Source organism: Narcine bancroftii, chromosome 11 (genome assembly GCF_036971445.1).
Source record: "Narcine bancroftii isolate sNarBan1 chromosome 11, sNarBan1.hap1, whole genome shotgun sequence".
Taxonomy (NCBI): Eukaryota; Metazoa; Chordata; class Chondrichthyes; order Torpediniformes; family Narcinidae; genus Narcine; species Narcine bancroftii.
The window spans coordinates 5,072,474-5,099,572 of record NC_091479.1 but is presented as its reverse complement, the minus strand read 5'-3'; the positions used below and the strand labels follow the sequence as shown (position 1 = coordinate 5,099,572).

The window sequence follows — 27,099 nt, the reverse complement described above, 5'->3', positions numbered from 1 at the left end:
TCTCCAGCAATGACTCACATCTTGAACAAAAAAGGTAAAATATAGAGACTAAAAGATGATGAGTGAACTTTGAATATTGTAGAGAATTAAAGCTGGGTCTATTCTTTCACAGTGTTGACAACTCTGAGGACCCAGTGTATGAAAGTTTGGAGGAGCTCCATGTGTTTGTTCTTGCCCATGTATTACGGAGACCAATTGTTGTGGTTGCAGATACTATGCTAAGGGACTCAGGAGGTGAAGGTTAGTATGACTCTTACATCCTCACCCTCTTTGTTTTATTTGTTCAGGGTATTTTTTCTAGCAACGTTGTTCAAGGAGGCAGTACTGAGAAAGGGAGCAGTTTAAGTTAACTCACCATCTGCCTTCCCTTGAGAGTAAATGCATACAGCCAAGACTAAAAAGCATTCCTTTATCTGAAAATGAGGATGGAGAAAGAAAAAAAATGTCACTAGGTAATTTCAGCACCCAGTAGAGTTGGCACGAGAGGGTGTTCGCCCTTTCCACCAGTTATATTATTCAACGAATACATCTGGAATTTTTAAAACAGGGTGTGTGTTTTTCAGTGGTCTTCCGGAGTCTTGCAGAGCTTTGCCCTATTATGGATCTGTTCTGCTAAACCTGACATTTTCAGCATCTTTTCAAAGGAGACAATAATGTCAAAGATAAAGTAAGACATTCTGTTAATCTTCGTTGTACAAGGAAATTACGAGCTCTGGGAAAAGGCATATCACAATAAATTTCCAGGATTGCATATTTAGATGTACATTAGCAGTGGAAGTGGGAAGTTAAAACATGAATTGCAGCAAGTTGGAATGGAGAAGCAAAATCTCAGCCTGACACATCCGTGGATCTGGAGTTGGGAAGATGTTCAACAGGATAGGGATGGAGGTTTTAGGCAGGGGTCAGCATTGGATGCCATCTCATTTCTCCTTGTCGTTTCATTCCTCACTGTAATGCATGTTTAGTCAGCTCCAGATTTTCCAATTACACAGCTTTTATCAATTTGATTTTAGACCATGTGATCTTTTAACGATATTAAAGCTATTGAAACAGTCAAATTCAATGACAACAATGTTATTCAAGCCATTTATTCTAAACATTGGTAATTTAAAGCCATTCTAGGAAGAATAGACCCAAGGCATTCAGTTTAAATCAGAATTCCTGTTGAGAAATCATTTTTTGAAGATAGAATTTGGGGTCCTTCCCCAGCTGTCTCAGACTATTTTTGACATCACGGAATGCAGCAAATGCTGTGATAATTTCCAGTAGAAAGGCCACCTAAAAATTAACTGAAAATTCACATGGCCCAATCAGTACCAAATCAGGAATGTTTCAGACAGCATCCTTCATCAGACTATTCTGAAGGGTAATCCATGGAGTGATTTTTTTGGCTTTACCAGTTTACATTTTTCCACTGTAAATTAAAGAAATTGTATTTATTTTTGCAGCTTTTGCACCAATACCTTTTGGAGGGATTTACTTACCTCTGGAAGTTCCTCCTAACAGATGTCACTGTTCACCTTTAGTCTTAGCCTATGATCAGGCCCACTTTTCTGCACTCGTGTCCATGGAACAGAATGACCAACAAAGGGAACAAGGTATTTGTGTTTGTTTGTCCAACTCAATTGACTATTGATTAAAGGCAATTTCACAAAGAGAAATCACGAAAGGGGATATGACCATTGAAGCAGTTTGTCCATTTTCAAAATAATGTAGAGTTTTGGTGAGGCAGACCAAGAAGGTTCTCAGTTCAAAATCAATAAGGTACCAATAATTCAATATTATAATAAATAATGAGGACTAGAAGCAATTGGTTGTTTGGCTCCTTGCGCACGCCAAATTCGATCATGGCTGATTCTCAACCCTCTGGGTGAAGACGTAGTCTCTTACCTCTGTTCTGAATGGTTGAATGTAAAAAAGATGTATATTTTGGTGCATAAGTTAAGTCGTGTAACCCTTAAAAATTTCTCAAAAAGGAGGGATCAACTTATATACTTTTGAGACCTTAATTTCACCAGGAAATAAAACCAGATTAACGTCAATTTGGCGTATAAGTCAATGCTGGAAGCACCTTCCCACTGCCAGCGGCACCGCTCCCCAACACCTCCCCACCGCTATGTGCTGCCATAACCACCCCTACCTGGGACCCTGAAGTCACCATTGCCGCTCGTGCCTGGTAGGCCAAGGTTCCTGCTCCCGCTAGGAGCACCATGTTGGTGCTCCAGCTCCATGGTCGTTGCCGCTGCTGCCTGGTAGGCCGAGGTTTCTGCTGCCACTTGGAACACGATATCACTGCTCCAACTCCGGGAGCCAGTGCTCTCTGGTATGCCATTATTTATTTTTATTTATTTCATTTACAGCTTTGTTACTTGCAATTGGGGTGTTTTAAATGTTTTTGGGTTGTTCCTGGGAGGCCCAGACAGCCTGAAAAATCGGGATCAACCAATAAGCCAGTCAACTTGTCTGCCAAAATATATGGTACGTCTGCAGATGTTGAGATACAGTACAATACACAGAAGTGCTGGAGAATCTGAGTGGTTCATGCAGCATATGTGAAAAGCAAAAGGCATTTGACATTTCGAGCCTGAGTCCTTCTTTAGGTGTGACACTTTTTTCCTTCCATGGATCTGCTGAGTTTCTCCAAAACCTTTGTGTACTGCACTGAATGGTTGACTGTTTTGGGTCACAGGCAGGGAAAATTTTGTTCATCTATCCTCTACGAACCACCAATGAATCTTGTATGTCTGATTAAACTCTTTTCAAAGGACAAATCTCCATTCCAGCACAATTTCTTGTGCATGTGGAAATCTGTTAGCTCCTGGCTGTTTTTCTGATGTTGCAGATCTTATTTGCTGAGATGGAGAGTACATTCTCACTTCTGAGCAGATATTAGATCACAGCAGACATCTCAGAAGATGGGAATGAGGACTGTGTGGGTGTGTGTATTAGGGGAGGGGTAGTGTGGAGGATGTGGGTGGGTCTAGTGGAAGAGGTCTGCAGTGGAAAATATAGTTGAACTTCAAAGAATTCTCAAATAAAGACGTAGTAAATGGATTGAGCTGCAAATATGATTAAAAACTGAAAACACACAAAATTCGGCAAAGTGCCGGGGCAGAACAGAGATGGGACAGGAGCACTGAATAAGGATGGGGGTTGAGTGCTGGTAGAATAACCAGAGTGATGCTCACTGGTGGATCCTGGAAGGAGGACAGAAGGAAGTTCTTGAAATCAAGCCTAATGCTTGAAGAAGCAGATGTGTATATGATTTCAGAGAATTGTCTTTTTGTAACGAGAGATAGACCATCCACATATTTCTGTCGGAAGATATTTCTGTAGCTTCTGCTTCAGTGCATTTGAGAATAAGAATCGTTGTGCATCTCTGAGTAGATTCAGTCACAGGGTTTAGGATGGGATGTTGGTTGCAGAATTCCTGTCCTGTTCCCTCCTCCCACCCATCACCTCACCATCAAATGACTTAACACAGAGCACGTAGGAATGAGTTGAGCTGCCCTCCAAAGGTAATAAAATTTAAATTCCTGCCCACGGTTGCTGATGCTCCTTGTCTTTCACACTGATCTGGAAAGCAAGTCAATGTTTTGTCTTCATCAGGTGAGCATTGAGGGCCACTGATACAATTAATTCGAGGAAGATAGCATCTTGTTTCTGAGTAAGATTGCAAAGGGAAATGTACAGCAGAGAAATATAATTTTCATTTGTGACGCCCAGCCATGTATTTGAATTCTTTAAATCTTCCCTTTATTTAATATGCTGTACTAATAACTCTTTTTCATTAGCTGTGATTCCTTTGACTGATTCAGAACACAAGCTGCTCCCTTTGCACTTTGCAACAGACCCCAAGGATTGGGAATGGGGAAAGGATGACAGTGATAGTACGAAGCTAGCGAAGTAAGTGGGTATGATTCATTGTGATATCAATTTCTGTGTGATCTTTCATCCCATTGAGAATGACTGGAAACATAGGTGCTGTACATGTCGAGAAGCAAGTGCCGAGTTGTGTTCATTTGCATGTTGTGGACAATGACTGTCAGCTTTGTCTGGTGACATTCAGACTGATTAGGTTTGTATAATTCATTTCCACAATTGACGTTATTATATATTTTTTCCACTGGCAGCCAATTTACTCTGATTGGTTTTGTGTCGATGTTTAGTCTTGGTGCAATCTTTTCTTGCAGTTTGATCCTCTCCCTGGAAGCAAAGCTTCACCTCCTGCACAGCTATATGAATGTATCCTGGATATGTATTCCTGGAGAAACAAGGGTAAACTCTCTCTCTCCTACATTTTGGAAGTTAGAACTGTGACTTAATTGACAGATAGAACATTGCTCCATTGATTCAGTGGAAAAGATTTCTCAGCTCAACATGAAAGATTGTAAATTAGCTTTACGGTCGGAACATTTTAAAAGCCGTCTTTTGAAGTTTAAGAATGATAAATATCATAGAAATTGGCAATGGAGCATTCGATGCTATTGCAACTGTGCCCATCCTGATCTAAAATGGACCATGAGTTATGATCAGAGAATTATGTGGCACAGAAATAGGCCCTTCACCACAGCTCATCCATGCCGGCCAATGGCCTACCTGAGCTAGACCCATTTGCTTTCACTTGGCCCATACTGCTCGATTTTTTTCTATCCATGTACCTGTCTCAGTTCTTCTAAATTGTAATTATCTGGAGCTGGAGGGCTTAATTGAAAAGAGATTGGAGAGTCTGGAGCTTTATTCCTTTGAGCAAAAGAGGCAAACAATTTGTGGAATCCTGCTCACTGCCTTTTCCCCAGGTTAGATGGTTCTAGAGGGCATAGGTTTAAGATACGGGGGACCTGGGAAGCAACTTTTTTTCCACACAGAGAAGGTTGTAAATGGAATGAGCTGTCAGAGAGTAAACTGGAAGAACAGCATTCACAAGTCATTTTAACAGATTAATGGATAGGAGGGGTTACAGGGATATGAGCCAAATGGGACGAACTCAAATGCCAACTTGGTCATCATGGAGAATTTGGGCCAAAAGACCTGTTCTCTTCTGACTGACTCCATGACGGCCTGCCTCTACCACTTCCTCTGCAAGCTCTTTCCACGTACCCAGGAACAAAATAACCCCTCAAGCTTCTGTGCCCTCAAGTTTTAAATTCCCCTTATCAATGCCCTTTATATACCTTTATAAGGTCATCCCTCAGCCTCCTACTCTCCAAGAAAAAAAGTCTCACTATTCAATTTCTCCATATAACACAGAATTGTACTGGGTTTCTGACCTGGTAACATAACTTATTCTAAACAACATCTTCTGCAATTGTCGCATGATGACCCAACTCCTGTACTCAGTGTCCTCACTAATGAAGGTAAGTGTGCTACATGCCACAGTTCACTATCCTGCCCTTTCAGGGAACTATGTGTGTACTTTTATTCTGAGGCTCCTTGTGTTTTCCAACATGCTCCGAGGTTCTGCCATTTATGATGCAAGTCCTTCCTTAGTTTAACTTCCAAATGCAAAATTCAAGTTCAATTCCATCTGCCATTTCTTGGCCCACTTCCCCAGTTGATCTGAATCCTGTTGCAATCTTAACCTTCTTCTCTGACCACCACCAATCTCTGCCATTGCTGTGGACAGAGCAAAGGAGCTCAGCAAAATTATCTCCCAGTCTGCGTCCAGTCTTTCCAATGTAGAAAAGGGCATAACAGGAGCACTGGATGCAGTAGATGGCACCCACAGATTCATGAGTGAAATGTTGCTTCACTTGGCAGGACCGTTTGTGGCCTCGAATGTTGGTGAGGGAGGAAGTGTGACCGAAAACGTAGTATTTCCTGTAGTCACAGGGGTAGGTGCCAAGGGGGAAAGGATGAGTGGTTGAGGGAGCAAGCTCTCTGGAAGGCGGAGAGGAAAAGATTGGTTTGGTGGTGCAAACCTGTTGTAAGTGATGGGAATTGCTGAGGATACTATGTTGAATGAGGAGGATGTTGGGGTGAGGACAAGGGCTATCCTGTTCCTGTTGCATCATGAGGCAGAGGGGGCCAGGGCAATTGTGCGGAAGAAGGAGGACATCTCTGATGATCTGGAATGAAAAACCTCATCCTGAGAGCAGATGCGATGGAGATGAGGTATTGAGAGAAAGGAACAGAATCCTAATAGGGGACAGGATGTGAAGAGGTGTAATCAAGGTAACTATGGGAGTTATGGGTTTGTAGGTTTGTTATGCATTTTCTCGTGATGAACCTGTACAAGAACCAGTTGTTTTACATCCATACATTTGTATGTGTTCAATAAGCCTGGTGCCACTGATGCTCAACACTTATCCACAGAGACGATTAAGGTGAAGTTCTGGATACTTATTGGTTCTGTCACCAAGTATTGTATCAACTGCATCAATAGGATCAGACAGAGAGCAGGAGGCAGATCTTGCAATTATTTTATCAATGGTCTTTTCATAGTGTTGATGGGATAATAAGATTATTAATAATAAATAGATCTGTATTCACAGGCACCGTTGGCACAGCCAGAATCACCAACTGCCTCAGCAGGGGAGGACGTTCATTCACTTGCCGACTCAACAGAGTCCGACGGAGACTCCGTCTGCAGCAACTCCAACCTGAATGTCAACAGAAACAAGAAAGAAAAAGAGAAAGGAGAGAAACCAAAGAAGGACAAGGAAAAGAACAGGACAGATTCTGTTGCAAATAAACTTGGGAGCCTCAGTAAAACTCTGGGAATTAAAATCAAGAAAAATATGGGAGGACTTGGAGGCCTCGTCCATGGGAAGATCAGTCGGGGAAACAACAGCAATGGGCGGAATGGAGAAATTGGAGAGAAACTCAAAAAAAAAGAATCTAGCAAAAATCGTAAAGGTAGTAAGGAGGAGTCATCAAATTCTGCAAATTCATCTCCCACAGACAAGCCAAATGTCTCAGTTAAATGTCAAATTGAGAGACAATCTGATCAGTGGAAATATAGCACTGATGTCAAACTCAGCCTCAACATTTTGAGAGCTGCTATGCAAGGAGAGAGGAAGTTCATTTTTGCTGGTCTTCTGTTGACCAGTCACAGGCATCAGTTTCACGAGGAGATGATTAATTATTACTTGACCACTGCTCAGCAGCGCTTCAGTTCAGAGCAGGAGCAAAAGCGCAAGGAGGTAGAGAAAAAGACTTGCAGTGGCTCCACGTGTAAAAATGAGGAGCAGGAGCCAACTTGGAGAAACAAATCAGAAGCAAATTCACAAGAGGACACTCTTCAAGGCTCTTCTCAAAGCCATACAGGTCACCTGAGCTCAAAACTACATGGGATCAATGAGCAGGTATCCACAAAGTCTTCACAAAATGGTGGAATCCCCAAAGCTGGCACCCTCACTTCTGCCCATTTTACCCACTCACCAGCTTTGTTACAGCATGTCATCCACGTATCTGAGATGATGTCTCCGCCATCAAGTCATCGAACTGGCAATCAACAAACCATGATCAGTTCTCTGAAAACATGTGCAACTTACCCACAACATAGTCGCTCACTGTCTTATCAAAGCTATAGCCCTGTGGATCTGCACGGGCTGCCCACGATGGAAACCATGGAACCTCTAAAGTGTTTGTTGCCCCCTGAACACAAAAGTCACACATATACCAATGGTTTTGGATCCAGTGATGTTAGTGACTACATGGAATATGCAGATGAGGACACGTTCTTTGTGTGGCAGAGTGGGGAGAAAAGCAAAGAGCAAAGTGTGGCAACCCCGCCTCATTCCCTGCAACAGAGCAGATGCAAACAGCACAACTGCCCTTTCTATGGCCGTCCGGAGACACAGTCTTACTGTTCCTGCTGCTACAAGGAGGAGCTCAAACGCAGAGAGCGAGGAAACAAGTCTGTTTGATTGTGATGGCAGGATGGAGAGTTCTGTTTTTCCATATTAAACAATTCTATGATTAGAAATATCTTGATGAACGATTTGCGAAATAGAAATCTTAAAAGCAGGATGAAATATCTGTTCACTGCATTTGCGAGTCCTGGGCCAATTGCTGCAATTGGAAGTATTGGAACAGTGAAAATCTGTGCCTCCAGGATTGAAACTCCACATTTGAATTCCTGCCCATTGTCCAGGGCAATACAAGAGCTTTTGTGTTTGAACTCCATGGACTGTTACCAAATAGATGATTCTATTCCTACCTGTACGTTTTTTAATGACACGACTGCAGAATAAACTCCAGTGATAATTTGCACATTAATTATGACTGTAAAAATAACATATCAGAAGATAACTATGTGTTTGTGAACTAGATGATGCATTATGATGGAACTTTACGAGCAAACGTTTAAAATTGTAATATAGAAATTATTTTTATATTATTTTCACAAATATGCTGAGAAGCAATATTTTGCGCTTTTTATTAAAAACAATTGCCACTTTAATAGATAATTTAATAGCTGAATTAGGAACATAACATAGAGCATATTATGATGTATGTTTATAAGCTCTTGTGAGCTTGAGGAGCGGCTTAAGTGTTCACATGTTTTGATAATTAGTAAACATGCAACTTCATGCGAGGAAGGCTTTTTTCCAAAGCTTATTTCCAGTATTTCGATTACAGGCTCCATCCTATGTTATGCTGTGAAGGGTCTGTTACATTTATTTTTCTGTTTCAGCTTAAAATATCTCAAGAAGAAAAATGCAAATTTAAAATCTGATGCAAAGCCAATTGAAGGGAGAAAGTCAGTGACTTGTGCTGTTTGACCTCAATCCAGAAATTTCGATTCCCTCTTGACTGGTGTTAAAAATTTACAAGGACTCTCAACTGGTTCTCTTTGGTTTTTCACACGAAACAGGGAGGAGTTTTAGACAGTGGCCTCAAACTGACTGATTAGGATAATAGCTGAACATCAAAACACTGATTCAAGTCTGGATAAATTATTGCCATTGGAGCATTAACTTGGGGACCATTTAATAATGAAAGACGGACTATTGCTGTGTGGATTTTATTTTCAATGATTTTGTCTGTGGTTTATGATTAATTTAAACTGGACATACTTTTTTCCATAATAATTGGAGCACTCTGCAGACAATGACAAAAGCAAAAATGAAGGGACGGGGTTTCCTCTGCATCTCTCCACTCCCACTTTCCCCTTCTTGCAACCTGAGTGTGGTACAACCCATACTCCTTTGACAGGGTCATTCCCAAAGTCAACTCTCTTGATGAACGAAGTAAGTGCAGTGAAGAATGCAAGTAATGTGAACTTGCACAATCTTTGCTGTTTTTGTAACCTAGCAACTTAGCTGTCTGAAGCTTTGTTTGTACAGGAAATCAAACTCCAACAGTGGAAGGCAAGGTGCCTGTTCCGATCCATGCTGGGACAAGGTAATGAGTTTGTTCCCTGGGAGAATGGGGAGGAAGACTCGAGGAAATTGCAAACAGTCAGAATTCTAATCTTCATCCAAAATCTCCCACCATTGAGCACACAAGGAAATTTCCTCCTTGGAAATTTCCCATGATTTTGGGTCAATTTTATAATATTTACTGATATGACTGTGAACATTCAGGGCCAGCAAGAATTCACTGAAATTTCAAAGTACACTACTTGAAAAGAATCAATGAGATGACTTTTCTTGTTGGAACTTCAGAATAAGAAACTAGTTTGGGCATGGCTAAGATTTCAGTAAAGGGTTAAAGTATTTTGAATTTGAGAGAATATAACAGTGAATTTTGGAAACTTGGTGAGGATATTTGATGCATTGAATACAAACTAGCTTTTACTTCACTTGGGTCAAAAGTTCCTGGATTTTTTTTTCTGTTTATGATCATCCCAAGACCGAAATGGTGGGAAGTTTGAGTTCTCATTTTCAAGAAACCGTTGGAATATTGTTGAAGCCAAATTGGTGGTATTATTAAACTTGTATTAAATAATGGGTTCAAGATGATGTGATATGTTGCAATCAGATAAGGTACTCAATGTGTGACACATTTTATTCCTTGTTTGATCATAATATTATACATCAGTTCAAATGTTTGTGACCCAACTTGCACTGAAAAATTAAAACCCAAGTTATTCTGACTTTCTGTGTTGCACTGTTTTGTGCACCTGTCTAAAGAGAACAAATATCAAAGTTTCAACTGTGGATTGTTAATCAGTGTCTGCCATAGGGAAGCGCAAAGATGCTTTCAAGCATCAGCGAACTCGCTTGCAGCTTGACTGTTCCATATGTACAGGAGACAGATAGAAAGAAAACTTAAACTTCTGCATTGCACCAAAAGTCACTGTCCTCATCAATGGAAGATGAAATTCTGGTAACAGCTCGATCAGGCTTTGCTGTGCAATCCTTCCATTGTTCAGCAGACTGCTGCAATTGGGATAGAAACAACTAAAATACTCCAACACTACAGCACAGAAACAAGCCCTTCAGCCAATTTAGTCTGTGCCAAATTATTCTGCCTAGTCCTGTCAACCTGCACCCACACCATAGCCCCCTCTACCCCTCCTGCCCCAATACCTCTTCAAATTTATGTTAAATATGAAAATCAATATCCAGTAACTCTGCTGGCAGCTTATTCCACATGACGAGATATTCCCTCTGAATGCATTAAACTGGGGAGATTCCCCCGTTTTAAACCCATGAACTCCTGTCACCTGATAATAGCCGCCCATTCCGTAATTGATGCTGTTTTGCTGTTTGCCACAACTGTGGATGGAGGAGACTGCGCTTGCTGGATTATGGATCAACAATTAGCTGGAAGATGCCATTGACTGCTCTCTGAGAAGTAGAGACAGGGTGGAGTGCCAGCACCTGTTTCTCAGGGCAGAATCAGAAAACACCAGAGGGCATACGAACAAAGTTAAGGGAGGGAGGTTTACGGGAGACATCAAGAGTAAGTTTTTTTTTTAAACACAGAGTTGTGGGTGCCTGGAATGGTGGAGGATGAACCATTAGGTCCATTTAAGAGACTCTTAGAAAGATGAATGAAAGAAAAAGAGGGTTATGGGTATGGAGGGTCTAGGAAGGAAAATTTGGGTCAGCACAACATTGAGGGCTGAAGGGCCATACTGTGCTGGAAAGTTCTATGTTCTAATTGTTAATTTTTTTGGGCTTGTCCTTTGAGTTGGTGTGAAAGGCATCAGGTGTTAGTGAAAGCCATTCTATGTTGGTAGTTGTCTGTGATTGCTAAATTGTTTAACAATGTAAGCTGGTGTTTTCCATGTGACTGATAGATATTGTAGCTGAAACGACTCAAATGCATTGGTTTACTCTGCCAGCAATTTTGGGTCTTAGTTTGGGGTGATGGTGAAGGGATATTTGTGTCTGAGATTTGTATGTGGAACTTGTGTTTGCTGATGGTTCAGGCTGGACTTGTGGCTGCGGCAAATCGGTTTGCCTTACAGGAGAATGAAGTGAATTTTTTCCAATATTCCATTGTCTTTATTATAAATTGAATCTCGATCTTGGCATGGCAAGTGCAATGCTCTTAAAATGTCAGTGACCCAGGCTCAAATCTGTCATTGTTTGCAAGGAATATCTTTGTTCTCCTGTGTCTGCATCTGTTTTCTCCCACCCTTCATAACATGGGAAGGGCAGGTGAATTGGGATATTTGTACGACAAGGGCTTGTTATGGCCTGTTACTGTTTTGTACATCGATATTTAAAGTTTTGGTCTGCGAGGATGTACAGTAACCTAATCTGTAGTAACCAAATTCTGTAAAAATACAATGCTGGAGAAACTCAGCAGTCAAACAGTGTACTTCACCTGCTAAAGATGCCTGACTAATGTTTTGGGCTTGAAGCCTTCATCAAGGTTTCAACCATATTGAAGGCCTCAAGCCTGAAACGTTGGTGATGTATCTTTCTCTTTGTGATAAAAAGGACACTGCTCCAGATTCAAACATCTGCAGTTCAGTTTTCACTGAATCAATAACCATGTTCAACCTTTCTCCATTATCTTCTCCCTGGAGCCACAGATCTCTAACAGCCACTGATTTGTGCCACGCATTTATGGGCCTTGGTTTCAATGCTCTGGACACTCAGATAAATGCCTTTCCATCCATCTCCCTGTGGAATGTTTTTCTCTCCTCCACTCCCCAATTTGTTCTGCCTCTATGATTCCCTTCCTCTGCAGATATAGTTTTAGAACCCTGGAGCCCCACTAGCAAACCTTCCCTCACAGATATTCCTTTCCCTTCCAGTTCAGATGTGAACTGTTCTGTCAGAACAGGTCCTGACTTCCCTGGAAGACTGCCCAGTGATCCAGAAACACAAATCCCTCCCTCCCACATAATGTCTTCAGCCACATCTTCAGCACCATTGTGTTCCTATTCTGATCTTCACCAACACATGGCACAGGTAACAACCCTGAGATCATAACCCTCGATTCTGCCCCATAGGGTCTTCTCCACCATAGATCTTAAGTGAGCATCCCATCAGATCCCAACCTGCCCAGAGGACAGGTGCTACATGGCTTTTGAAGCCGATGGCTGACTGTATCAGTTCCACGGGGTGCCATTCAGTCTGATGATGGGTGTATCAGTGTTCCAAAGGGAGATGGACCACATATGTGGTGGACGATCACAAACTAAAGTCAATGTTCACGTATTTGGATAACGTCACCATATGCGGCCATGTCATGGAGGAACATGATATGAATCGAAGGGAATTCCTCGCCACAGCAAAAGCCCTAAACCTGACATATAATCAGAAGAAGTGCATGTTCGCGGCTGACAATGCCAGGGTACGTGTTAGAGGGAGGGATCATGTCCCTGGGCCCCGAGAATGCAGAACCTGAGGGAACTCCCGTTGCCCCAGAACCTGAAAGCCCTGCAAAGGTGCCTCGGGTTCTTTTCCTATTATGCCCAATGGGTGCCCAATTATGAGGACAAGGCCTGGCCATTAGTGAGGGCAATGGATTTTCCCCCATCGGCGGAGGCTCGTAAAGCCTTTGAGATGAGGTTCCCAAGGTGGCGATGCCTGTCTTTGATGAATCCATCCCATTCCAAGTAGAAAGTAATACCTCTACTGCTGAATCAGGCCAGCAGGCCAGTGGCGCTTTTCTCCAGAAAACTCCAGGGCCCGGAATTCAGGCACTCGGCAATGGAGAAAGAGGCCCAGGCCATAGTGGAAGCTGTGTGCCACTGGAGGCATTTGGCTGGTAACCATTTACCCTGCTGAAGGTCCAGAGGGCTGTCATGTTTATGTTAAACAACAAACAGTGGGGTAAAATAAAAATTGATAAGATCATGTGGTGGAGAATTGAACTCTCCACATATAATTATTGAGATCTTATACTGGCCCAGGAAGTTTAATAAGCCACCCAATGCTCTGTCCCGGGAAATGTGTGCCAACACACAAGTGGATCGTATGAAGTTCCTGCATGACAAGCTCTGCCACCTGGGGTCACGAAGCTGTGTCTCTTCATGAGGGCTAGAAATTTACCCGATTCAGTTGGAGATTCGGGAACTGTCCAGTCTGTGCCGAATGCAAGCCGCATTTTTACAGACCAGATAGAGTCCAACTGATTAAGGCAACTTGTCCCTTTGAACATCCTAGTATGGACTTCGAGGGTCCCCTCCCATTCAATAACAGGAATCTCTACTTCCTGAATGTAGTGGATGAGAACTCCCGGTTCCCATTTGTGGATATGACCACAGCCATGGTCATCAAAGCCTCCAGACCACATTCACTATGTTGGAATACCCCAGCTATGTACAGAGTGACAGGGGTTCCTCTTTCATGAGTCAGGAGCTGTGACAGTATCTACAGGTTTCCGCGGTTGCCACGAGCAGAACTTCTAGCTACAGACGGCAGGGATAGCCACGAGCAGAACTTCTAGCTACAGGTGGCAGGGATAGCCATGAGCAGAACTACCAGCTACAGGCGATGGGGATAGCCACAGATAGAACTACTAGTTACAGGTGGCGGGGAGAGCCATGAGCAGAACTACTAGCTACAGGCAGCGGGGATAGCCATGAGCAGAACTACCAGCTTCAGGTGGCGGGGATAGCCACAAATAGAACTACTAGTTACAGGCAGCGGGGATACCCATGAGCAAAACTACCAGCTACAGGTGGTGGGGCTAGCCATGAGCAGAACTACTAGCTACAGGCGGCAAGGATAGCCACGAGCAGAACTACCAGCTGCAGGCGATGGGGATAGCCACAAATAGAACTACTAGTTAAAGGTGGTGGGGATACCCATGAGCAAAACTACTTGCTACAGGTGGCGTGGATAGCCACGAGCAGAACTACCAGCTACAGGCGATGGGGATAGCCTCAAATATAACTACTAGTTACAGGCGGCAGGGATAGCCATGAGCAGAACTACCAGCTACAGGCAGTGGGGATAGCCACAAATATAATTACTAGTTACAGGCAGCGGGGATACCCATGAGCAAAACTACTCGCTACAGGCAGCGTGGATAGCCACGAGCAGAACTACCAGCTACATGCGATGGGGATAGCCACAAATAGAACTACTAGTTACAGGCAGCGGGGATACCCATGAGCAAAACTACTCGCTACAGGCGGCGTGGATAGCCACGAGCAGAACTACCAGCTACAGGTGGCGGGGATAGCCACGAGCAAAACTACTCGCTACACGCGGCGTGGAAAGCCACGAGCAGAACTACCAGCTACAGGTGGCGGGGATAGCCACGAGCAGAACTTCTAGCTACAGATGGCAGGGATAGCCAGGAGCAGAACTTCTAGCTACAGGCGGCAGGGATAGCCATGAGCAGAACTACCAGCTACAGGCGATGGGGATAGCCACAAGCAGAACTTCTAGCTACAGGCGGCAGGTATAGCCATGAGCAGAACTACCAGCTACAGGTGGCGGGGTTAGCCATGAGCAGAACTACTAGCTACAGGCGGTGGGGATAGCCATGAGCAGAACTACTCGCTACAGGTGGCAGGGATAGCCACGAGCAGAACTACCAGCTACAGGTGGGGGGGATAGCCACGAGCAGAACTACTTGCTGCAGTGGTGGGGATAGCCACAACCAGAACTACCAGCTACAGGCGGTGGGGATAGCCATGAGCAGAACTACTCGCTACAGGTGGCGGGGATAGCCACGAGCAGAACTACCAGCTACAGGTGGGGGGGATACCCATGAGCAAAACTACTCGCTACAGGCGGCGGGGTTAGCCACGAGCAGAACTACCAGCTACAGGTGGTGGGGATAGCCATGAATAGAACTACTAGTTACAGGCGGCGAGGATAGCCATAAGCAGAACTACCAGCTACAGGCGATGGGGATAGCTACAAGCAGAACTATTAGCTACAACCCCCATAGGAATGAGCAAGTGGAGAGGCTGAATGGTACAAACTGGAGAGCCATCTTGCTGCTCTCACGTCAAAAGGGATGCCCGTTTCCCAGTGGCAAGAGGTATGATTGGATGCATTGCATGCGACTGAGTCCCTGCTGTGCACGGCTACAAATACCACCCCCACAAGAAACTCTTTACCCAGGAGGTCAGCATCCAGAACCACTGTGCCAGTCTGGTTGATGACACCGGGACTGGTCCTTCTTCACAGACATATTAGACCCCACAAGACAGATGCCTTAGTGGAAGAAGTGCATCTGGTGAACGTGAACCCACAATATTCATTTGTGTGGTACCAGGACAGGAGGGAGGACACAGTGTCAGCATGAGACCTGGTCCAGGCAGGTACACTAACACTGTTCAGGTGACCCCAGAAGATCCAGTCCATTAATTGACACAGTGCCCATCCACGTCCCAGGGTTTTGACATACTCCAGCCCAACTGCTCCCCCCCGATAATCTGGTCATCTGTAGAACCTACCCCGCCAGCACTAGCCAAGCACCTGCGGCACTCAATCCCATAGAGATCTCGCCAGCAAGGAGCCCATCCTAACAGATAGCAAAGGGCTCAGTAACTGAAATTCCACCCACACAGGTCTGCAAGCTCAGTGCAGGAACAACAGGGGCCTCACCCAGTGCCTTGGAAATCACAGAGGATCACGAGACACCCGACAGGCTGAACCTGTGATGGACACTATGAACTGTGTGTGTATGTAATAAAGTACAGTCTGTGCTTCATGTCGCCACATCACCCCACCGAGTTTTGTCTCAAAGAAGGGGTGAATGTGGTGAAAGGCCTTTGTACAGATGTATGGACTGGCCAGCCCAAATCTACCTGACCTTCCCCAACCCCTCTCTTGGCTCCTCCCTGGATTTCCCGGACTTGTCCGCTCTTGCTCCTGTACCTGGAACCTGGCCCAGTCATGTATCAGTAATGCTTAGATTTTTAACCATATAACAGTTTATGGCATGGAAGCAGGCCATCTCAGCCCTTCAAGTCCACACCGGTTCACTCAAACAACTCTGCGAGATCCCCCTGCCTATTCTCCGCCCATATCCCTCCAGCTCCCTCTTATCCATGTATATATCCAGCCTCCTCTTAAATGAAAGAATTGACTCTGCCTCAACTATTTCCTCTGGAAGATTATTGCATTCTAACTAAAACCATTTAATCACTCCATCCTATTTGACGTGATTATTGTGTGCACGACAATGCTGATTCCAAAGGCTTTGGGCAACGTGTACACCTGGTGTAACTGTGCCTGAAATGTTTGGGCTTCACACGGAGCTGAGGAATCGAACTCCCACTTTGAGTTGACTCAGAGAATTAATGACAGACACAGAGTTTCCCCAAACCACACTCCAACTCTCTTTATTTCTGATATGCAAAACTCTTCACACAAAACGGAGAGAGTTATTGATCGTATTTACACCAGCTTGATTTCAAGTCACAAGATAGTCTCGCGAGCCATTTACTTGAATGATGGCTCGCGTGGCAGCACCCACTCCTGGCGACTGTGGGTCACTCTGATTAGGGTGCCCGAGCAACACCAGAATAAATGTTGCCAATATTTAGGAGAAGGGTTCCCCAAGAAAGGAAAGGTTGTGGTGTTTGGGGGAATTTGTGCACAATGGTTGTTTTGTGAGAAGTGGAGGCTCCAATGAACAAAAACTGAAGGTTGTGTTTTGAAGGAAAGTGTGTTGTTTTTTAAAAAAAGACAAGGTTGTGGCAGCTCACCATAAGGCAGGCGAACCGACCCTGCTTGTAAACCACGCGGCGGGGTAGCCGGCCAAAATGGTGCTGTCGGGGGTTTCCCTTCCTTCCAGCTCAGGGCTCAGAAACCTGCGCTTGGGGACCATGTGACGCCCAGTTGATGTCAGCGCCCTCCAGCCAGCACAGTTCTCAGCCAGGTCTGGGCTGGGAGTATAAGCGCAGGCCAGCAGCCTGCAATAAACTCGTCTGCTCACTGAGCTCAACCCGTCTGGTTGAGTGTGTTATTGCAGGAGCCAGTGTAGCCGCTGCTATAAAGTTGTATTTTTTCAAAGTGTGTCGAGTTTTTGTGTCAAAAGCCACATCTTTGTGTAAAAATGCGAGCAATTTTTATTTAAAAAGCCAAAACTGATTTACTAATTGTGGTTTTGAAAACTCCCACTCAGTCCCACTCCCCTGCTTCTCCACATATCCTTTGACACCCTGACTATTCAGATCTGTTACAGAGTTGTGTTAACCTTTAATTTAATATTAAATAATATTTCTCATTTATAAAAATGTCTTGGTAAAATAAATTACAGAGGTAAAATATTGTACCTATATTCTTGGTGCGTTAGCTTGGATGGTTCAGGGGCACAAGGACAAAGCATTAGCATTTTAAACACACATGGTTCTTGGAGATCGCAGACAGAAGGCAGTTGAGACAAACATGGGTGCTGATTGAAGTTAGAGTCAAGAAGGTGAAAAGGATTTATGATGGTACTTGAGATATTGAAAACAATAGGTGTTAGTTCAGAAGCACCTGTATAAAGTCTGGCCATTTTAGTTCAGAGGAAAGCAGACTTTGTGGAGACAGAAGTGGATTCTTGTCAAAGACCCTTTAGTCCCTTGGTAGAATTTGGTGGGAACTTTAATATTTTATTTCCCATTTTTGCTGGAGGTTCTGTATGTGTTTTCTTTAATATAATATTATACTTTGATTTTGATGAAGTGTTGTATGATATACAGTAGCATTTTATTTTATTGTATATTTTATGCTTAAAAGATATAACGATGACCGTTAGTGTTAGAATAATTTGATCACAATTGATCGAGGAGGTAATAACCCCAGATAGTTTTAAAATTAGTTTATTCTTTTCTCTTTCGCTCTTTCTTTTTTCCCTTTTCTTTGGAGGTTTTCTTTTCAAGGTGGGAGGGAGTGGGTGGGGGGGGGGGGGGAAGGAAAATTATTTTTAAAAAGCATGTATTGATTTTTATATATAGAAATTTTGGCTCAAGATGTAATTTTTTACATGTCCCAATAAAATTAAAAAAGACCCTTTAGTCCCAAACATTAGTTCATCACAGATGGCTGTCAATCTCTGCCATGAATACACCCAACGACATGGCCTCCGCAGGTGCCTCTGGCAGTAAATTCCAGAGCTTCTCTGCACTCTGGCTGAAGAAATTCCTCCCCATTGAAATGGGTGCCCTTCAATCCTGAAATTGTGCCCTTTTTCCCACTCCCCTATCCTGGGAAACAACTTCGCCGCATTTACTCTGCGCGGGCCTTTCAACTTTCATCATGTTCCTGTGGTTCCCCATCATTGTTCTGAACTCCAAGGAGTCCAGTGCAAGAGCTGTCAGATATTCCTCATCTGCTCATCCCTACATTCCAGGAATCATTCTTGTAAATCTTTTCTGAACCCTCCCCTATTCTTTTTGAAATAATGTGCCAAAAACTGTGCCCCGAACTTCATGAGGCCTCTTTAGTGTCTTACACAGTAAATCCTCAATATCACATCCCTGCTCTTGAGTCCTATTCCCTCAATAGGAATGTCAATATTGCATTTGCCTTCTTCACCACTGACTCAACCTGAGGTGAACTTTTCTGGTATCCTGCATGAGGATTCCCAATTCCTTTTCCACCTCCGAATTCTGATTTTTTTCCACACCCAAAAAAAAGCTACATGTTTATGTGCAACATTTTAGTATTAAAAACAATGTCTGTCTTGCAGAAAGTATGTGAAGTTTTCCAACTGCGAGACACAACCTTAGTTTTCAAGGTGAGTGGATACAATGTCCAAGGTGGTTCCTTGCTGGATGTGTGTGGAGAATCTTTATTAAATGGCCCTTTTCTCATTTATTGTCATGAACATGGGTCAGAGAATTTGTTGTTTTGCAGCCACATAACAGATGGATAATTGTTTTAAATGCCATTTTAAAAAATTAGCTTAAAAGAAAAGAAAATGATTTCATCGACACGGAGGCCCCTGGACAGATTCTTGGAGGTGCTGACACCCAGGAATTTGTAGTTCTTGACCGTTTCCACTGCTGTTCCCTCGATGAGGGCTGGTTTGTATTTTTCAGATTTCCCCTTCCTGACGTCCACAATCCATTCTTTAGTTTTGCTAACATTGAGTGCAAGGTTCTTGTGGTGGCACCACTCAACGAGCTGATCTGTCTCCCTCCCATATGATTCCTCATTGCTGTCTGCCAACAACCATGGGGTCACAGGCAAATTTGTAAATGGCATTGGAATTGTGTCCAGTCATGGGAGCGGAGAGAATGGGGTAGTATGGTAGCATTGAGGAATTGTCAGTCTTTCTCACCCTCCGCCTTGGCCCCTCTACCTTGTGCCCTCTACTTTGGCCCCTACACCTCGTGCCTTCTGCCTCCACCCTTTTCAAAGCCGGCATAAAAAGTGTTCAGCTCCTCGAGTGGTGAAGCAGGATGGACTTTTCTGGCCTCAACAAGCCTTGGCTTGTTGGATGCAATGGCCTGCAATCCCTCCCATAGCTGGTGAGTACCTGATTCCTTCTCCAGTTTCCCTTGGAATTGCTTCTATGCAGCTGAGATAGCCTTCTGCAGGTCGTACATGGACTTGACATAGAGATTTGGTTCACGGATCTTAAACGGTATTGTCCTCACCCTCAGCAGGTTGAGAATATTTTGATTCGTACTTGGCTTCTGGTTGGGAAACTCCTGGTTTGTGCACATGGACACACACTCATCCACGCAGGTCTCAAAGTCAATAACAGCCATGGCAGATTCATTCAAGTTTGAGGCAGAGTCCTTGAATATGATCCAGTCACCGATTCAAAGCATTCCTGCAGGTGCCTCCTCCACCTCCCTTGAACATAGTTTCATGGTGTTGCAATCTTAATTCTCCATTCCTTCTCCTCTGTTCTCCCCCCCTCCCCATTCTAGCTAGGTTGTGGATTTATGGAATTCATTGCCACAAACAGTTGTGGAGAGGTGGGATAATTGAGGGAGTTTAAGGGGAGATTGATTCGTGTCTAATTAGTTGGGGTATCAAGGGATCTGGGGAAAGGCTGGAATTTGGAACTAGATGTTAGAATGGTTGAGCTCAGGGTATATTTGTGGAACAGACTTGATGGGCATAATGGCCTATGCCTATTCCTTTATCTTGAGGTCTTGTGATTTTTATCTTTCGCTTCCTTGCTGATGCAGACATGCTATTTGGATGAAGTGGAAAGATAAAAGCCCGGCCCTACTTTTGCACAACGGCTGAGGGATGTCAGGTCCTGTTTAAATTGGGGAGAATTAGATTCGCAATTAATGATTTAAACATGAGATTCCAAATGTTATGGGGCCTGTTCATCTCCAGGTTCAGTGTTAATACAGAACGTGGGCTCAGTGTTACCCCCCCCCCCCCCCAAACCTTCACAGCAACGTTGTTTTGTCAACATTAACTTTCAATCTTGTTTTGGGGCCGGGGGTTAACATTTTAAATCTAGATTTATTATTTTTTTCTGTGGCACACTCCATAATTCAGAATCAGGGTTTATTATCTGAACAGGTCATGAAATTCTGAGTTTTGCGGCAGCGTCAGTGCAGACATTCATATCATAACCGTCTGACATTACTGTAAAAATTGCATCACTAGATGGCATTGGAATTGTGCCTGGCCACACAGTCATAGGTGCATAATGAGGAGAGCAGTGGGCTAAACACATATCCTTGGAGTCCACCTGTGTTGATGGTTAGTGAGGAGGAGATGTTGTTTCCAATTTGTACTGACTGTGGTCTTCCCATGAGAAAGTCAAGGCTCCAGTTGCAGAGGTGTGGACAGAGGCCTAGAGTTTGTAGCTTCTCGACCAGCACTGAGGGAATAATGGTTTTGAAGGACGAGCTGTCATCGTTGAAGAGCACGGGATAAGGGGAAAAGGTAGGGAGGTGGAGTTGAGGCAATGATCAGATCATCCATGATCTTATTGAATGCTGGAGCAGGCTTGACAGGCTGGAGGGCCTACTCTTTCTCCAATTTTTTAATGTTCTTAACAGAGAAACATCAGGGTATGGGGACTGACATGGTGAATGTTGGGGAGGGTCATTGCACAGAGGGACCTCAGGCTACAGGGACCGATATGGTGGATGGTGGGGAGTGTTGACCAACAGACACATTGAGGTACGGGGACCAACATGGCGAATGGTGGGGAATGTCATGGAACAAAGAGACCTCAGCATTCGGGGCTAACACGGTGAAGTGGGGAATGTTGTCATACAGAGAGACCTTGGGGTGTGGGGACTGACATGGTGAACAATGGGGAATATAGAAATGAGAGACCTCAGGGTATGGGTACTGACACTGTCAATGGTGGGGAGTGTTGTAGAATAGAGATATTTCAGAGTATGGTACTGACACAAGGAACCACACCACCCAGGCTATGCCCTCTTCACACTGCTACCATCAGAGAGGTGCAGGAGCCTGAAGACGAGCTCCCTGTGACAAGAGCAGCTTCTCCCCCTCTGCCAACAGACTTCTGAAAGGACAATGAACCATAGACATGACTTCACTTTCCCTTTTTTTTTGCACTGATTTATTTATTTTTAAAAGTAATTTTATACCAATATTTGCAGTGTAACACTGCCACAAATTTCATGGCATGTTCATGAAAATAGATTGTGATTCAGCTTCATGAAGTGCCTGCCCACTCTCTCCCTGTGGAACTGAATCTTTGTCTCCTAAACATTTTACTTCTCTCCACTCCATTCTTTCCCTGTCTTTTCCCATGAATTCCCACTGTGAGAGATGAGTAAAACTAATATGAAAATATGAGAGATGAAGAAAGCTAGTATGGATATATGTGTAATGAATAAAGCCAGTATGAATAGGATAAGGGTAGATTATAGAATGTAGGAAAAGTAAAGTTAGTCTGAATAAGATAAGGGTCTTCTAGCCTTAGACAGAATTAGCAAGTTCTGCATATAAGAGTTAGTAGCCTTGAGAGTCGGGAAGGTGTGAATAAGGACAAAGGCAGGTTTGTGAATAAGGACAATGACATGATGGGACACCGACAGGATATCCCCTGGTCCTCCAAGTTCACAGAAATAGGACGTAGGCAGACAGGATTGCCTAATGCCAAACTCATCCAGGAGGCAGAAGAATGGAAGGGGGAGGGTACTTCTATACTGAAATAAACTGTATAAAAGTTGGGTGAGCCCCAGTGTATGTGTGTATTCCCAGGGTAAGGGGAAGCACCCAACTTTGCATTGTTGTATTATAAATGTTCTTTGTTCTCAATTTTTCTCTCGAGCAATTTCTGTGAAGGTACTTCTGTTTCTCACAAATGGGGGTTCGTCCAGGATCCCACTCCCTCCACTGACAGAGTGCCCGACGACGAGGGTAGGTGCACCCCGGCTGATTCAGCTGGACTCACGGACGACGGGTGACTAGTCAGTGGATGAAATGAGTGATATCCGAGAAGAGGCATTGAGAACAAACGACGGGAGGACGTTAAGGAAACGCGCCAGGAATAGCTACTGGATCCCGGTAAGAGGAATTTTACTTACCTTTTAGTATGGGAGGTGTGAGTAGCAAGGGAAATAGTCCTAAGGAAGGACGGGACGATCAGATAACTAAGCAAAGTCCGTTAGGATTAATGCTATCTGATTGGGGTGCGGGGAGAACCCAGGGGAAAGACAAACAGACTGTGGTCAGGTATTTCTGTCTGGAATGGGTTAAAAAGCCAATAAAAGGGAATTCGGTATATTGGCCAAAGTTCGGATCCGATGAGGACTGGATGTGTCAGGCATTGAACATCTGGCTCTATCAAAATCAAAGAGATAATATTGAGAGCAGAGAATATACAGCCTGCTGGCTCAGTGGATCGGTTGATCAACTGGTTTTGAATGAAAAGGAATGTAAGGACAAGAAGGATGAGGAACCTTTTGTCCCTGAAACACAAGGATGGGATGTGTTATATTCCCTTCCTCCAACTTATGCTCCTTCTATGCCAGCTCCTATCTTTCCCCTCTCTCCTATGCTCTACCCTTCTTTACCTTCCCCTCCTCCCCCACAGCTAAAGAAAGGAGAAGAAAGTAGGGGTGGTATGATGACCCGTTCAAAAAGTACTAGATTACCACCTCAATTGACAAGAGAGGGAGGAAACTTTGATTCAGAACAGTGTGAGACCCTCCGGGAGGGAAGGGCATAACCCTTTGATTCATTTCCCAGAGAGCAGGAACCTAGACATTATAAAGGAGAGGATAAGCCAGAAATTAACTGGATGAGACCTTTACGGGAAGTTCCCGTAGGAGGGGGGTCTTGGTTTCGTAAATGTGCCCCTGACTAGTACGGAGGTGAGTAACGTTAAGAGAGAAATGACCTCCCTGATAGAGGATCCTCAGGGATGTGCCGAACAATTAGATCAATTTTTGGGACCAAATATATATACATGGGATGAGTTAACATCAATCGTTAGGGCTCTGTTCACTTTGGATGAACGTGGAATGACTCGCCAGGCAGGGATTAGAGTCTGGGATAGGGAACACCAAGGGGGACCAGAGGCGATACCTGGAGTACTTAAATTCCCCCTGGCAAAGCCAAATTGGGATAAGAATACCAATGATGGTCGCACATTAATGGAGGAATATAGGGTTAATCTGATAAAAGGAATCAAGAAATCTGTTCCAAAGGGACAGAATTTTAAGAAAGCATTTGAGGTTCCCCAAGGTCCCGAGGAGACCCCCTCTGCATTTCTGAATAGATTGCATACGGCCAGACAGCAATATGGAGGTCTGGATATAGAATCCCCAGCGGGTGAACAATTGGTATTAACGGGCTTTGTTACAAATTCAGCCCCAGACATTAGAAGGAAATTGTAGAAGACTGAGAATTGGCATGAACAGGGAATAACACAGCTTTTACAGATCGCACAAAGGGCATCCATCCAGAGGTCTGAAGATAAACAGAAAGGTAAGGCTAAGATTTGGATGCAGGCAGTCAAGGAAGTCATGGAGGGACAGCAAGGAAAGGGTACGGGCTGTGTGCCAGCTCCTGGACATTGGGAGGAGCTCCGGGAGTGGGAGAGTAGAGACCAGAGGAGGGGCAAGAGTAGAGGGGAATTCCGGGGATGAGGACCGTTCCTGGGACCTCGTGGTAATCCCGGTAGGAATTGGGAAACAGGAGCATTAGTTTGCTACCATTGTAAAAAGGAGGGACATTTTAAGAGAGAATATCCAATGCGAGCCAGGGAGACGCGATCTTACGCACTGATGGAAGCAGATTATGAATAGGGGGGGTCACGGTTCTCAGTCAATACACACCGTGGGGCTGCACGGAGAACCATTGGTAAATTAAAGCATAGGACCCCACGGTGACGAGATGACTTTTCTAGTAGATTCTGGGGCAGCCCGGTCTAGTATTTTACAATGGCCCGAGGGTGTTAAAACAGAAGGGACAATGATGATTTCGGGAGTGGGAGGAAGAGATTTTACGGTCCCTATACTAAAGAAAGTAAGGATACAAATGGGAGAAAAGATAATAACAGAGGATATTTTACTAGTTCCCCAAGCTGGAGTTTGCTTGTTGGGATGGGATTTACAAGACCAATTGGGTATCGGTACCAGACCACAGGGATCAGGTATCGGGGTTCAATTGTATGTATTAACCGAGGAGGATCAGGAACTAATAAATCCTGGAGTATGGGCAAAAAGAGGCAATAGAAGAGTGTTAGATATTCCTCCCCTGCAAGTTACTTTAAAAGATCCTGAGCAAGTAATTAGACGAAAGCAGTATCCAATTCCGATGGCTGGCCAAAAGGGGCTGCAGCCAGTAATTGACCAGTTGGTAAAAGATGGTATACTTGAACCTTGTATGTCACCTTTTAACACCCCAGTTTTGCCTGTCCAGAAACCAGATGGTGTGGCCACCGGAGTACTAACACAAGAGAGGGCAGGCTGTAGACAGCCAGTTGCTTTTCTGTCAAAAGTTTTAGACCCTGTTTGTCGTGGTTGGCCAGAATGTGTGAAAGCCATTGCAGCCACTGCTATTTTAGTTGAGGAAGGACGAAAGATTACGTTTGGTGCCCCGATGATAGTTCACACCCCTCACACAGTCCGCAATATTCTCTTACAAAGTGCTGGAAGGTGGCTTACAGACTCTAGAATTTTAAAATATGAAGCGATCCTAATGGATAGGGATGATTTGACCCTGATTACGAATAAAGAACAGAATCCAGCAGCTTTCTTGGTTTCTCCAAATTCTGACAATACCATAAATGATTTAGAGCATGTATGTTTAGAGGTAAACCAAAATTAGAGAGGATTTAAGTGATGAGCCTTTACAGGAGGGTGAAAGGTGGTTTATTGATGGATCTTCCCGTTGCATTGATGGCACTCGTTATAGTGGGCATAGTGTAGTGGATGGGAAGGAAGGAGTAGTGATTGAAGCCGGTCGCCTTCCTGGTCATTGGTCAGCACAATCTTGTGAATTGTATGCCCTCTGTAGAGCTCTCCAGGGTCTAGAGAACAAGGTGGGCACGATCTACACAGACTCAAAGTAGGCTTTTGGTGTAGTGCACACCTTTGGGAAGATCTGGAAAGAGCGGGGAATGATAACTGGGAAAGGACAAAAGTTGATCCATGAAAACTTAATTGTCCAATCTCTAGATGCTCTTACATTACCTGAGAAGATAGCTGTAGTTCATGTACGGGGCTATCAAAGTGGTGACAGTCCTGAAGCACAGGGGAACAGACAGGCAGATGCAGCTGCCAAACAGGCTGCGCTCATGGAGAAAATAGACATGCAGCTGTTATTGCCCACCCCACATGAGGTTCAAAAGATTCCCATCTTTTCACGGGAAGAGGAGGTTTACATGAAGGACCAGGGAATGCGTCAAACTGCTGATGGGTTGTGGTGGACAGCAGAAGGTCGCCAAGTGCTGAACAAAGCCTTGGCTCGGCAAATTATTGATCAGCTCCACCAGCAGACACACTGGGGAACACAGGCACTTGTGCATACTTTTGTATGGTATTTTCATTACTCGGGAATATACACTATAGCCAAGCAAAGTACTCAGGGTTGTCCAATCTGTCAGAGAGTAAATAAGAAAGTTATGCGCCAGGTAATGACTGGCGGTCGCGATATAACGGGTACAAATTGACTTTACGGAATTACCTAAGATAGGGGTTTACAAATACTTCCTGGTGATGGTAGATCATTTAACACGATGGGTTGAGGCTTTCCCGACCCCTAATGATCGTGCCAGCACCGTTATCAGGATACTACTGGAGTCTGTGATTCCACGATATGGTATGATTCAAACCATTGACTCAGATCGAGGTACACATTTTACCTCTCAGGTACTCCAGGGTGTGTGTAAAATACTGGGAATAGATGGGCAGCTACATACCCCATGGCACCCACAGAGCTCAGGCCGTGTTGAACGACCTTGAAAAATCAGCTCACTCGACTTCATGAGGAAACTGGTCTCTCCTGGATTAAATGCTTACCCTTAGCTTTAATCAGGACTCGCACAGCCCCTCGTAAGGACCTTGCTGTCTCACCATATGAAATGATGTTTGGTCTTCCTTACATGGGATTCCACACTGATACCCCTACCCCTGAGGCTAATGACCAGTACATATCTAAATATTTACAGGGACTTTCTACTTCTCTCCGTGGCTTACGACAGAAGGGTTTATTAGCTCAAAACCCACCCCTGGACTATCCTATTCATTCTATTAAACCTGGGGATTGGGTTTATGTAAATGCATGGCAAGATCACCCACTAAAACCTGTCTGGGATGGCCCCTATTGTGTACTTTTGATTACAGACACTGCTGTGCGAACGAAAGAAAGGGGATGG

At 44.2% G+C, this 27,099-nt stretch overlaps 1 protein-coding gene across 5 annotated transcripts in view; it reads left to right on the top strand.

Annotated features, from left to right (window-relative positions):
* Positions 1–10,045, top strand: part of LOC138745374 (OTU domain-containing protein 7A-like) — a 76,311-nt gene extending 66,266 nt beyond the window's left edge. For all 5 annotated transcript variants that reach the window (XM_069902347.1, XM_069902348.1, XM_069902345.1 and 2 more), the window contains 5 exons: positions 113–240; positions 1,449–1,598; positions 3,795–3,906; positions 4,194–4,278; positions 6,495–10,045. In XM_069902347.1, the coding sequence (XP_069758448.1) occupies positions 113–240; positions 1,449–1,598; positions 3,795–3,906; positions 4,194–4,278; positions 6,495–7,871 (1,852 nt within the window). In that variant the 3' untranslated portion in view covers positions 7,872–10,045. The remainder of the gene's footprint in view (positions 1–112; positions 241–1,448; positions 1,599–3,794; positions 3,907–4,193; positions 4,279–6,494) is intronic.
* Positions 10,046–27,099: the final 17,054 nt, after the last annotated feature.